Consider the following 13,747-nt stretch of genomic DNA (forward strand, 5'->3'; position numbering starts at 1 on the left):
CAGTTGGAAATGTCCAAGTTGGATTTTTTTTTTTTAAATGCCCCTCTACGCCATACTTTGATTGTAATTTGAATATTTTTATTGCTGTAATTGTCTATTGCTTATGTTTGACTTATTCTTGCTGTACACTGCCTTGAGCGAATTCCTTCAAAAAGGTGATAAATAATGACTATTGAAAAAGTATGCATATTAAACTATTAAATTAACGGAACCTACTTTGATGGTGGGAATGCACATGGGTGGAGTGCACAAGTATGTATATAGATGATAAAATATCATAATTTATGCACAAACCAGCAAAATACAGGTATAGACATGCACACCAGGTATAGGGCTCTAGGCTCCCACTTATGGTTTTTATTATACTGGCTATTTCTGGCCAGTTGAAGTTTCCCTAAAGAAAGGCATAAGACATATCTGACATCAGTCAATTTCCAAATGTGTCCTTTGTGAAGGCTGTGCTTGCCAACATGTGTGACATTCTGAGGGCTTTTTTAAAGGAGATGTAGTTTATATTTTGTTGAACCCTTTGATGTTATCCTATGCCTTAGCAAATCACAAATTGAAAAACAGACTTTTACATTTCAATCATTTTAGATTCAAATTCTCCAAAGCTAAGCCATGCTTTAGTTCACAATCAGTGGGTTTAATTATTAGTTTAATTTCTTCCTCAACAATTTCTAGTCTCAACAATTGGCATCATTGCTAAGGGTGCACTAATTAAGGACAGCATTCCCTTTTTCCAAAAATACAGCATCATAAATGAACAATTTCAGTACCATAATAATTCATTATTCTCTTGGAATCATGCATTTTGTAATGTATTCAATTAAGGTGACTCTATGCAACTTAACATGTGCTAAAATTTTATATAGGGAAGAGGGCCTTTTTACTAAAGGACATTAAGCCCTAATGTGCTGTGAGCACAACAAAAAAGGCTACTGCAAAATATGTTAAAGCATTTTGGAGTAATTTACCTGTTAGCAAGTGTGTGTGTGGGGTGGGGAGAGTTCCGACATGGCTGAAAAATGGGTGTGTAAGTGATATCACACAGATTTATTAGTTAGAAAATGCTTCTCAATACTATGAAAACTCAGAACCATCAGAAAATATTTTGATGCAGCATCATTCCGCTTATTGGTTCAATCTTCCATCTTAAGCATGCTCGATTATTGCAACATCATTTACTTGGGATCCTTAAAAAAAAACAACATTCTAAGACTCAGTTATTTAAAATTCGGCAGTTCGACTAATTTTTGGGCTGAAGAAATGGGAACACATAAGTCCTATTATCAAAAACTTCATTGGCTGCCCCTGGAAGCACGAGTTCTGTTTAAATTTTTCTGTCTTTGTTATAAGTCAATATTTAGTCTGACCCCCACGTACCTGGTTTCTCAATTTAATCTGGATGGTTCTATTAGACTCGCACGTAGAATTCATCTATTCACCTATCCGACAATAAAGGCCTGCCACTACAAAAGATTCCTGGACAGAACTCTCGCCTTCCAGGCAGGCAAATGGAACGATTGGCTGGATAACATTATCATGTATTCCTCATCCTACCTCAATTTTAGAAAATCTGTAAAAACGAATTTGTTTAATCGATTTGTAACCTAAGAATTTTATAACTTTCCTCTTCTTCCATTCTGTAAGCTTATATTCAATGACTTTGAATTGAGGCCACTTTGCTGTTTGTCCAGCACCTTTCGCTGTAAACTGCCTCGAAACATCATGGCTTATATTCGATATCTCTATATTGTAACCACTTCGCTGATTGTCCAGCACATCTTGTTGCAAACCGCCTCGAACTTTCATGGCTTTGGCGGTATATAAGAATAAAATTCTTATTATTATTATATCCATTCTTGCAAGTTCTGACTAGCACATACTAACTGGATATTTTGGACCTAACACAGGAGCACATAGTCATAGGTGTTGGAATGGGGGGAGGGGGTGTCACAAGGGTCATGGCCTCCCCTAAAAAATTGGCGGTAGGAGGACCTCTTGTGCAGCTCACAGCTCCTCGCAAGATTCCAAGGTCCCCCTCACCTCAAAAATTGCAAGAAGGGTGCTGGTAGAGCACCAATTCTCCAGCACTGCCGGGGTCCTTCTCTGCAATGTTCTTCTGTCATGGTCGACCCCAACAGTGAAGCAACTTCCTGTTTCTGGTTGGGTGGACCATGGCAAAGGAACTGTGCAGAGGCGGCTGTGGGTAGTGCAAGAGAATTACTCCCACGTCTGCGATCTCATTGTAGAAGAATGAATAGAAGTTTCAAGTTATCCTTGCATATTAATTCAATACCAATTCTAAGAATATCTAATAAACATATCAACTCATTTTGTATAATATATAATACAAAAAAATGTGTTTTAATTGGCTTCTATTTGCATGCTTGAATAAATTATTTTGAAACCTGAAATTTTAAAAAAAACATCTCCCCCAATTGTACTCCATATAAACCATGTGAAAATTATTTCAAAAACTGAGAAAAAGCTTTAACTCTCCTTTACAAAGCCGTGCTAGCGTAAAAATTCCAACGCTAATAGAATTCCTGTGAGCATCAGAGTTCTTACTGCCAGGGCCGGTGCTAAAAACACTAGCGCAGCTTTGTAAAGGAGGGGGTTAGTGATACGTTTCCTAAAGGACATATTCACTTTTAATTCAATCAACTTCAACACAACTTGGGTTGTAAAAAATCTCCGTTTAAGGGTGTTGCTCAAAAAGAGATCAAGCACTTACAACTAATTCAAAATGCCTCTATTAAAATCATCATGAAAGCAAAGAAATTCGATCATATTTCACTGCTCCTCAAAAAATTCCACTGGCTTCCAGTGTCACATAGAATAATTTATAAAATATGTTTGTTATTCCTTAAAGCGCTGCTCTACAAATCCCAAGCTTTCATTGATAGGGTTCTAATTCATATGCTTCTACTAGAATATTTTGGTCCAATGACCAATATCTGCTGACTGTTCCTTCACTTAAAACCATTAATAGGTGTAGACCAGGGGTGCCCACACTTTTTGGGCTTGCGAGCTACTTTTAAAATGACCAAGTCAAAATGATCTACCAACAATAAAATTAAAAAAAAACACAACGCACACTGTACGCATAGAAAATGTTAATTATCATTCCTATTCCAGGGTTTTTCAAAGAGGTCAAAGCAGATGACTCTATGCACTATCACCTCAGTAACAACCATACAAAAATAGACAAATATTCCCCCCTCCCTTTTTACTAAACCACGATAGCAGTTTTTAGAGCGCAGGGAGCTGCGCTGAATGCCCAGCATTGCTCTCGACGTTCATAGGCTCCCTGCGCTAAAAAACTCTATTGCGGTTTAGTAAAAGGGGACCTTAGTGTAAAATATAGACAGCAGATATAAATTCAGACACAATTTGATCACTAAATTTAAAATAAAATCATTTTTCCTACCTTGTCTGGTGATTTCATGAGTCTCTGGTTGCACTTTCTTCTTCTGACTGTGCATCCAATCTTTCTTCCCTTCTTTTAGCCTGTATGCTTCCTCTCCTCCAGACCTCATTCCCTCCCCCAACTTTTCCTTCCTCTCTCCCTGCCCTTTCTTTCTCTCTGCCTCCCTTTCTTTTTTTTCTGTTTCTCTTCTTTCCTTCTGTCTCCCTGCCTGCCCTTTTTCTTTCTTTCTCCCTGCCCTCCCCCAAGCCACTGCCATCGGGGACCAGAACCCAAACCGCCACCAATAACAGGCCCGAAAGCCAACGCCGCCCCAACCTCTCCCTGCTTCGTCCGATCAGCATCGCGATCGAGCTGTTTCCAAGTCCAAGTTTCCAAGTTTAATTCGATTTTGATTAATCGCTTTTTCTTAATTCAAAGCGATGTACATTAAAAATTACATTAAAACATAGTATTACATTGAGAAAAGTTGACTAAACTTAAGACAAAAAATGACAATACTAGAAACATAAGGGAAAGAGAAGGCAAGAAGTTACAATATAAAATAAAGATGGGAATCACATTTAGGGAAGGAACATGAGGAAGGGGTGAAGCTTGGTCCTGAAATTGATTTATGATGAAATTAATAATTAATTTAAGAAGGCATCATTGAATAGAAAGGTTTTCAGATTACTTTTGAATTTCTCTAGATTGACTTCTTGTCTCAAGTGGTAAGGTAAAGAATTCCAGGTTTGGGGAGCAGTGACGGAAAAGATATATTGGCGTCTTGTATTTATGATTTTAAGAGATGGAATTGACAGTAGATGTTGATCGGTAGATCTTAATGTTCTATTCGCAGTGTAAGGAATTAATGATTTATATATAAAAGCCGGAGTTTTGAGAGAAAGAGATTTGAAAGTAAGCAAGCTGAGTTTGTAAATGATTCTGTGAGTAACAGGAAGCCAGTGGGCTTCCTTAAGAAGTGGAGTGACATGGTCGAATTTTTTGGCTTTAAAGATAAGCTTGACCGAAGTATTCTGTATAATCTGTAAACGTTTGATTTCTGTTGGGGGAAATGCTGCCGGGTCCTGCCTTCGCGGAAACAGAAAGTAGGCAGGACCCGGCAGCAAGAAGAGGAAATGCTTCACTAACCTGTCTCCCGCCTTAGCCCATAGCGAACGCTTGCTTCAGGGCTCTCAACATGTGCTTCCCTCCCCCCCCCCTCCCCGGACATAACGGGAAGAGAAGAGAAGCCGGCACGCACACGTTAGAGCCCGGAGCATAAGTTCGCTACGGGCTGAAATCTCCAAGCCGGTTTTTTTGGGTTTTTTTTTAATGTTCAGCGGCGGCGGCAGCGGCAGATGACAGTTGGGTGGACCGCCCAGCTAAAAGGCCCTAGAGAGAACACTGGAGAGGAAGGCTGATCGGCCCGGTAGATCAGGACGGCAACACGAGTCTATCACGGAGCCCGGGATGGGCTCCGCAATCGACTCGCGTTGCCTTCCTGAGCTACTGGTCGATCGCAATCGACGTGTTGGGCACCCCTGGTGTAGACAATACATCTTTTCAGTTATGGCTCCTCAATTATGGAATTCCTTACCAATTTATTTAAGGGAAGAACGAAATATCGACAGATTTAAGAGCAAGTTAAAATGCTTTCTTTTTAAAGATGCTTTTGATTGCTAGACACCGCAAATTAAGACCACACACATTAATTTTGACTCCAGATACTTTTCAACCCTGCTGGAGACTTCTCATTTCTTTAAAACGCTCCCTTTTGTAGTTTCCCATAATTGTCTCATTTGCTTTCAATTATTGTATTTTTATCCCTGCTTTCCTTTTTGGTTCTGTCTGCCCAATAAGTTATGTCTTTGGAATATGAATTTTTGTTCCCTTGTACGTTTTTATAAATTGTTTTAGAATTGTGCATCGCCTTGAATGTATGATTAGGCGATCAATCAAATTTTAAATAAACTTAAAACCTATAATGGAAGCTGACCAGTTTAGAAGTGCATATGCACTGTTATCTATATATCACTGAGGTCTTTTGGTCCTTTTAAAAAATCATTTTAAAATGGTTTATCCTGTAAAGAGCACTTGTACTACGAGGGGGTGCTGAAAAGTTCTCAGCCCAACCAAGAGGAGAATGACATGGATATGGTTCAGTCAAAGAGCTGAAACAATATCAAAACATAGAATTTTGTTTCTGCAAATTGCTACCCAATGAAATATGATAATGCTCTTTTCAGTTACAGTGGCAAAATAATGTTCAGAATTTAGGAAGTTCGTTAGTTGGGCTGACAACTTTTCAGCACCCCCTCATAAATATTGGTAAGGTGCTTATGTATTTCTGATGTCAGTATTTCACTTTTGCTATGTAAACTAATTTTATTCCATATAATAATAATAAAATATTGTTTTTATGTTGTCCTCGCTATAGAATGGTGATCTTGTAGTAGGAGGACCTGGCAGTTTCTATTGGCAAGGTAAGCACATTGTGTTTATAACAGCTTTCATATTATAAACCGTGGCAGTATTTTCTTTCATAGTTCAATATTTGGTCAAAAAGATATCAGCAATGTCTCAGTCTTGATTGTAGCAGGTGTCCGGATCTTGCTGCGTCTGTGTAGAAAGAACTGACATTTTAGGCATTATGTTGTGGCTTTCTTCAGGGTATGATGAGGTCTGCAGTGTGTCTTTATATATAATGGGTTCATGGACCTGGGCAGTCTGTGGGTTGAGAAATTTGAATTTTTGGCAGGAAAGTTTGTGGACAGACTTGCTTGAAAACAGGGAAGTCTGTTGGTCATGAATTTGAATTTTGGTCATGAATTTGAATTTTGGCAGGAAAGTACATTGGAGGTCCAAGTTTGACTGTTGGATATTGTCTGTAGAGAGTCTGAAGTCCCACTTTTAAATTCTGTCAGAAAAGAGGCAGGAACTTTTTGAGATGGAGGAATAAAGCATTTGTCCTCATCCCCAGTCCTTTTTGCACTAAATTTCTTTTGGAAGAGAGATTACCATGATTTGTTTATGGAAAGCCCTTTATCTGCATTGAAGTTATTGGGGCGTCTTGCAATTTCTATTGCCTCTTTGATTCTTCTTGGCCCCCAGCGGTCTTCTTTTTCCAGGACTTTTGTGTTTTTAAATCTAATTGTATGACCAGTTTCCTTGCCATGGAGGACTACAGCTGATTTTTCTGTGTTACTTTAGTGAGACTGGATGCACTATAGAGGAAAGGCTAAAAGAGTACAAGAGACAGCACAAACTATGCAACAGTTTGGAAAATGTTCTTTTGACTCTAACAGCCTCTTTCACCTCACCTTTTAACCATGATGGCTGTCATTTATTCTTCCTTCCACCTTTTAAAAAATGTGGAGTACATCTTATTTGGACTTTTAAGATGGTATTTTTAAACAATGGTATAGGCCTGATTTAAACTCCTAAACTTTGCAGTTGCTCCTTTTTGCCTGCCTTGTAAACCATTTCCCTCACTTTATTATAGTTACCCTTTAGAAAACACTATGGGGCTTATAATTTAAAAAAAAGTCTACAAAATGGACTAAATGGGTACTTGGACGATCAAAAAGCCTGATCGTCCAAGTACCCATAACCAAAGGTGGTTTTGGACGTATCTAAAACCAGCTTAGGCCTTTTCCCTGCCTCTAAATGCATAGAGCAAAAAGAGGTGTTTTTAGAGGAGGGGAAAGGACGAGAGGAGGAGAAAGGGCGGGAGGTGGGCCAACTTATATATAGGCGTACAGCAGGTATAACCAAAAGTTTAGGCAGGTTGCCTAGTCGGCATTCATATGTTTTGACATAGACCAAGTCAAAACAGGTATAAGTGCCGAAAAAGGGGCCGCTGAGCTGACTAGGAAGGAGAAATTGACTTTGAAGAGCTTTGTCACATTGAGCAATCACAAGGCCAAAAACTACATGGAGTTGTTTGAAACTCTGGTGAAGAATTATAGTAAAATGGGTTGTAGGATGTCTCTCAAAGTCCATGTCCTTGATGCTCATCTTGAAATATTAAAGGAGAACATGGGAGCATACTCAGAGGAGCAAGGTGAGCGCTTCCTTCAGGATATACCAGACTTTGAATGCTGCTACCAAGGACAATATAATGAGAACATGACAAAAGTGACTTACAATATAATTGCAACTCTTGAAAAACTACCTGCTTCTAAATCTTCTATGGTCATCTTTGTATAACTTCTCGTAAATACATGTTAATTGTGATTCATATGTTGCATTTAATGATGAATATTTGACATTTTCATGTTTTAAATAGGTAAATTGCAAAATTGTGAAGTTTTATAGAAATAGACATTTTCTATACTTTTTAGACATGAACAATTAGGAAATTACACTTACTGCCAAGAAACAAAAATCGTGTTACATAGTGAAATTAAAACCAAAGTTTTAGATTTCCTTATTGTCTTGGCTCTAGTTATTAAATGTAATCATGTTTTGATCGTTATTGCTAAGTGGACCCAACACTGTTAACTCTTGCACTAAGTCCTGCATTGCAATAAGAACTAGATCTAAAATATCTGTAGCTTCCCTTCTTTACCAGTTCCTGAATCAGCTGTTTCATGAAGTAGTCATGTATTTCATTTAGAAACTTTACCTTCCTAGCATTTCCTGATGTGACACTTATCTAGTTGATATTGCATTAATTTCTATATGTGCTTCTTTTCGATAGCAGTTTATCTTATTGAACTCTTGTGATTGAGATGTCCAATCTTATCAAGAGAAAATAATAATTTCTTTTCTGAACATTCTATGACTTGTTCTATTGTATCTTGACCTGCCTGCATCAAGAGTAACATTAAATCAAGTGAACATTTATTAAGAATTATATTCCTCTTTTCATCAACCTGAGTCATTTATTCATCTAAAGTCCCTGAGAATAATCTCCTGTTTACAGTAGTCAGCTAGCATAGCACTGTATAGATCAAGACACATTAAGTTTGTCAGATACAGGTCATTGGTGAGGTCCCACTTGGAGTATTGTGTTCAGTTTTGGAGACCGTATCTGGCGAAAGACGTAAGAAGACTTGAGGCGGTCCAGAGGAGGGCGATGAAAACGATAGGAGGCTTGCGCCAGAAGACGTATGAGGAGAGACTGGAAGCCCTGAATACGTATACCCTAGAGGAAAGGAGAGACAGGGAGATATGATTCAGACGTTCAAATACTTGAAGGGTATTAACGTAGAACAAAATCTTTTCCAGAGAAAGGAAAACGGTAAAACCAGAGGACATAATTTGAGGTTGAGGGGTGGTAGATTCAGGGGCAATGTTAGGAAATTCTACTTTACGGAGAGGGTAGTGGATGTCTGGAATGCGCTCCTGAGAGAGGTGGTGGAGAGTAAAACTGTGACTGAGTTCAAAGAAGCGTGGGATGAACACAGAAGATTTAGAATCAGAAAATAATATTAAATATTGAACTAGGCCAGTTACTGGGCAGACATGCAGGTCTGTGTCTGTGTATGGCCGTTTGGTGGAGGATGGGCAGGTGAGGGCTTCAATGGCTGGGAGGGTGTAGATGGGCTGGAGTAAGTCTTAACAGAGATTTCGGCAGTTGGAACCCAAGCACAGCACCGGGTAAAGCTTTGGATTCTTGCCCAGAAATAGCTAAGAAGAAGAAAAAAAAAAAAATTTAAATTGAATCAGGTTGGGCAGACTGGATGGACCATTCGGGTCTTTATCTGCCGTCATCTACTATGTTACTATGTTACTATGTCTGATTTGACAAAAATCTCCGTCAAATCAGAAAAAAATACATCTGTAGAGCCCAGTTGCCAAATAGAAGAATAGAAAACCAGGATTGCTTTTCTACTGTAATTGTGTTCTAACTCAAGACACATGTATCCTCAGATATTTGTTAAAAAAAATTAAAACACCAAAATGTAAAAATACTATATATAAAACAACAACAAAAAATTACTATACTTTTCTGCAATAGTATAGATAATATACATATTTGAGACGATTACATGTGTTAGGGTTGGCAGCGCAGAAAGAATATGACAGCAGATGAGGGACATAAGGAAGGCCCATCCAGCCTACACAGCCTTTTTTAGTAGTGCCCTAGAGGCCTTGATTACAGTTGATCCCTGACTTTATATTTCACATTCTTTCAACCAAGAACTCTGTGCTTTTCTTGGCTTTCTTAAATTTCATTGGAAAACCAGGGCTAATCACAGGATCCTTAGTTGCAAGGACTAATAGGAAAACCAGATATAAACTGTGTTCTAAGGTAGTGAGAGAGAAAACCAATCGGGCATATTAGAAGAACTTTATGGTCCTTATTTGCTGTCATGGTTATATTGTGACGAAAGTAGAAAAAAACTTGATGGTTACCTATCAATTAAATACAATATATAGAACCACAAAAATAAACCAAAATGACACTGGATATAATTTCTTTTCTCTTTTTTTCTCTGTTTATAGACAGGGACAAGCCTCAGAATATTGAGTATTAGATTTTCACCCATTTAGGACTGAGAGTAGCAAGCAACGGTCCTGGTTCTTAAAGAGCATAAGAACAAAGCTAAGTACTTTAAGCTCTATGAGGTTTAAAAGTTTACAGCACATATGCACTTTTTGAAATGGCATTTTATGAAATGATATCTTTAAGCACTTGTACACTTTTGCACTAGTGCATTTTCTGTCGGTCCAGAGTCACTGAAATGAACTGTGAGGTTTAAATAGTCTGTATTATGAATGAATTATACAGTCCCTTTAGTATCAAACAGTATTAAAAAGTATTAAATAGTAGGTTTAATGAAAATTATTGAAGAAATAAAATTTATACTTAATATTAGAAAAAAAAAAGGTAAGGAGGATGTGTTCAAGCCAGTTATGTGAATGTGAGTAAGAGAAAAGAAATGTCTTTCTCTTTGAAAGAACCCTGAATGGGTGAAAATCTAATACTCAATATTCTGAGGCTTGTCCCCTTCTATAAATAGAGAAAAAAAGAGAAAAGAAATTATATCCAGTGTCATTTTGGTTTATTTTGGTGGTTCTATATATTGTATTATATTATGATGAACCCATTGCCAGCCCTTGCTTTGTCTCGGGGAAGAGCAGAAATAAAACACAGTCCCTCATCAAAAGAGCTGACCAGGTAAACAGCATGTTTGACTACCCCTCTGTTAGTGAGGTAGAGCAAGACACTTATGAGAATAGTATCACTAGGCAGGATGTCTCTTGTGCTAAACCAGCTAAGGTTCCAGTTGTAAAATGGAGCAGTTCCTTTAAGGAGAGGTCAGTGCAGAGAGCCCAAGATGAGCCATTGTCTGGTTCCCAGAGAGCTACAGCCCATCCCCCTCCCTAGGAGAAGAGGGTAGGGCAATGAATTACTTAAGGAGAAAGCTTTGAAGCATCAGGGGAATCAGAACAGGAGGCAGGAGGAGCCACAGAAAGCTGAGGGGAAGTACTTAATCTCTCCACTGTAGTTCCTCTCTCATCTTTCTTCCTGTAAACCGTGCCGAGCTCCGCATTCGTGGAGATGGTGCGGTATATAAACCCAAGGTTTAGTTTAGTTTAGTTTAGTTTACTTCCCTCAGGAATCATGGAATGGGCAGGATTGTGAAATGGCTGAAGAGGAACCGCTGTTGGTACCAGCTATACAGTGCTCAGAGTTTGGAGAACCGATGGACACAGGTGAACGTTCATTACAACTGCCACTGCTACAGGACTCCATGGAAGTTCAGTCCTGAACCAGGAACAGAAAGAAATACTGGCGTAAACAGCTGTGCTTTCCTTTCAAGGAAAAGAAGGAGGCATGTTTGTTTGCATTTGACTTTCTTTTGCTGGGACTATTCCTTTCCTGTTCTAAGGCTGGTTAAAGCCTAATGAAATTCAATGTTTCTACTGTGTTATCTAGGTTGGCCATAATAATAATAATAATTTTATTTTTGTATACCGCCACACCACATAGTTCTAGGCAGTTCATATATAGAGAAAAATTATACAATCAATAAGTAAAATACAATTGACTTAAAATTCATTAAAATTAAACTAAAATAAACAATTTAAAATCAATATACAATTTACCAGTCAAGATTCAAGACATCAATTTACAAATTTATCAAACAAATCAGTTTTTAAGCAGCTTCCTGAAAGACATTACATTACATTAATGACTTCTATTCCGCCTGTACCTTTCAGTTCTAAGCGGATTACATCAAAAAGAAAACTGGACATTTCCAGGAAGAGGAATACAATCAAAGGCCTAATACATCAAAACGATAGCTGGACGTTTTCAGGAAGAGGAATATAGTTAAAGGCGTTAGGTCTAAATAACATTTTGAAGGGAGGATCCTAAGAGGGGGAGAGAGGGGAGAAGAGAGGGGGGTTAGGAAATTAGGATGAATTTCTTGAATAGTATGGTTTTGATTTCTTTTCGAAAAGCTTTGAGGTCAGTTGAAGCTGTCAGTAGGTTGGTGATGGAGGGGTCCAATTTAGCTGCATGTGTTGCTAGTAGGTTGTCGTACATCTTTTTGCGTTTAGTTCCTTTATAAGGGGGGTAGGAGAAAGGGGATTGGGTTCTCCTCTGTCTGGAAGAGAGGTTCCTATATATGTGGTTGTGTAGGTGGGAGGGTGCCGTTCCGTTTAATGTTTTGAATAATATGCAATATAACTTGAATTGGATGCGGGCTTGTATTGGAAGCCAGTGTGAATCTAGGAAGGCGTTGGTGATGTGGTGAAATTTTCCAAGGGAATAGATCAGTCTGAGGGCAGTGTTCTGGACGGTCTGTAGTTGTTTTATTAAGTAGGTGGGACAAGGAAGGTAGAGGATATTGCAATAGTCCAGTAGACTTAGGACTAGGGATTGAACTATGAATCTGTATTGTTCTTTGCCGAAGAATTTTCTAATTTTGCGAAGGTTGCGCATGGTAAAGAATGCTTTTTGTGTGATTTTGTTGATTTGTACCTGAAGAGTGCAACATCTATCTACTGTTACTCCAAGGAGTTTGAGAGCGGGCTGTATAGGATATTTGGTGGTTTTTATTTCTAGTTCAGTTATCGAAGGGGTTTTGTCCTTTTCAAGCAGTAGAAATTTAGTTTTGTCTGGGTTGAGCTTCAGTTTGTATTCTGTCATCCATTTTTCCACTGTTTCTAGGGTTTTTACCAGGTTATCTGTTGTAGTGGGGTCTTGTGAGTCAAAGGGGAGGAGTATGGTTATATCGTCTGCATAGCTGAATGAGGTTACTTCGAGTTTGTCTAATAGGGTACCAAGGGAGGAAATGAAGACATTGAAGAGCATGGGTGACAGTGGTGAGCCTTGAGGTACTCCGCAGGGATTGGTCCAGGTTTCCGATATTAGATCCTTTGTTTTTACTCTGTATGTTCTTGTTTTGAGGAATCCTTGGAACCAGTTGTATACTCCGCCTGAGATCCCTATTGCTTCTAATATCTGAAGAAGTATAGTGTGGTCAACCAGGTCAAATGCGGCGGAGAGGTCGAGTTGAATTATCAGCAACCTTCTTCCTTTGCTAAGGTGTTGTCGGGCTGTATCTAGAAGGGAAGCTAGCAGTGTCTCAATGCTGTGGTTGGATCTGAACCCTGATTGAGTTGGGTGGAGTAGGTTGTGGTCTTCAAGGTAGTTGGTTAGGTATTGGGCAACCAGACCTTCTATTAGTTTAACATATAATGGAATTGAGGCTATGGGTCGGTAGTTGGAGGGGGTGTCTATTGGTCCTTTGTGATCTTTCAGTATTGGAGTGACTATGATTTCTCCTAGGCCTTCTGTGAGCGTTGTTTGGATCCATTGCAAGAGGCAAGCTCTAAATTTGGGGGAAGCATTTGTTAGTAAATATGAGGGGCAATTATTCAGGTCGTATGACGCTCGACTATATTTATTGTAGAGTCGGTAAAAGTCCCGCCATTGCACCTTTGTAAAGTTGGACCAGTGTCTGTCGGCTGCAGTGGCTTCATCAGTTGTAGGGTTTATTATGATCTCGTCTAGGAGGGTCGGTGAATTGGTGAAGGAGGTTCTGATGGTGGCGATCTTGTTCTTGAAGTGGTCCGCTAGTTGGGTGGCCATTGGAGGGTGGATTCCTTGAGTGGCTAGGAATGGCTGAGTGTCGGTGAGGTTCTTCACAAGTTGGAAGAGTTTCTTTGTGTCTATGGATTCTGTGCCGATTAGTTTGGAGTAATAAGCTCTTCGTTTATTAAAAAAAAAGTGTTACTCAAACACCACATTGGTGATATATATTTGTTATAATCGCTATCTGTTATTGAGATACATACTCTACCATGTTGGTAGATTAAAAAAAAAAAAAAGAAAGGGAGTGTTGGTCCAATTCTAAGGATCAACATAAA

At 38.8% G+C, this 13,747-nt stretch overlaps 1 protein-coding gene across 3 annotated transcripts in view; it reads left to right on the forward strand.

The window, feature by feature from the left end:
- Positions 1–13,747, forward strand: part of ITGA8 (integrin subunit alpha 8) — a 473,328-nt gene that overhangs the window by 100,406 nt on the left and 359,175 nt on the right. For all 3 annotated transcript variants that reach the window (XM_033931203.1, XM_033931201.1, XM_033931202.1), the window contains exon 6: positions 5,853–5,898. In XM_033931203.1, the coding sequence (XP_033787094.1) occupies positions 5,853–5,898 (46 nt within the window). The remainder of the gene's footprint in view (positions 1–5,852; positions 5,899–13,747) is intronic.

Source organism: Geotrypetes seraphini, chromosome 2 (genome assembly GCF_902459505.1).
Source record: "Geotrypetes seraphini chromosome 2, aGeoSer1.1, whole genome shotgun sequence".
Taxonomy (NCBI): Eukaryota; Metazoa; Chordata; class Amphibia; order Gymnophiona; family Dermophiidae; genus Geotrypetes; species Geotrypetes seraphini.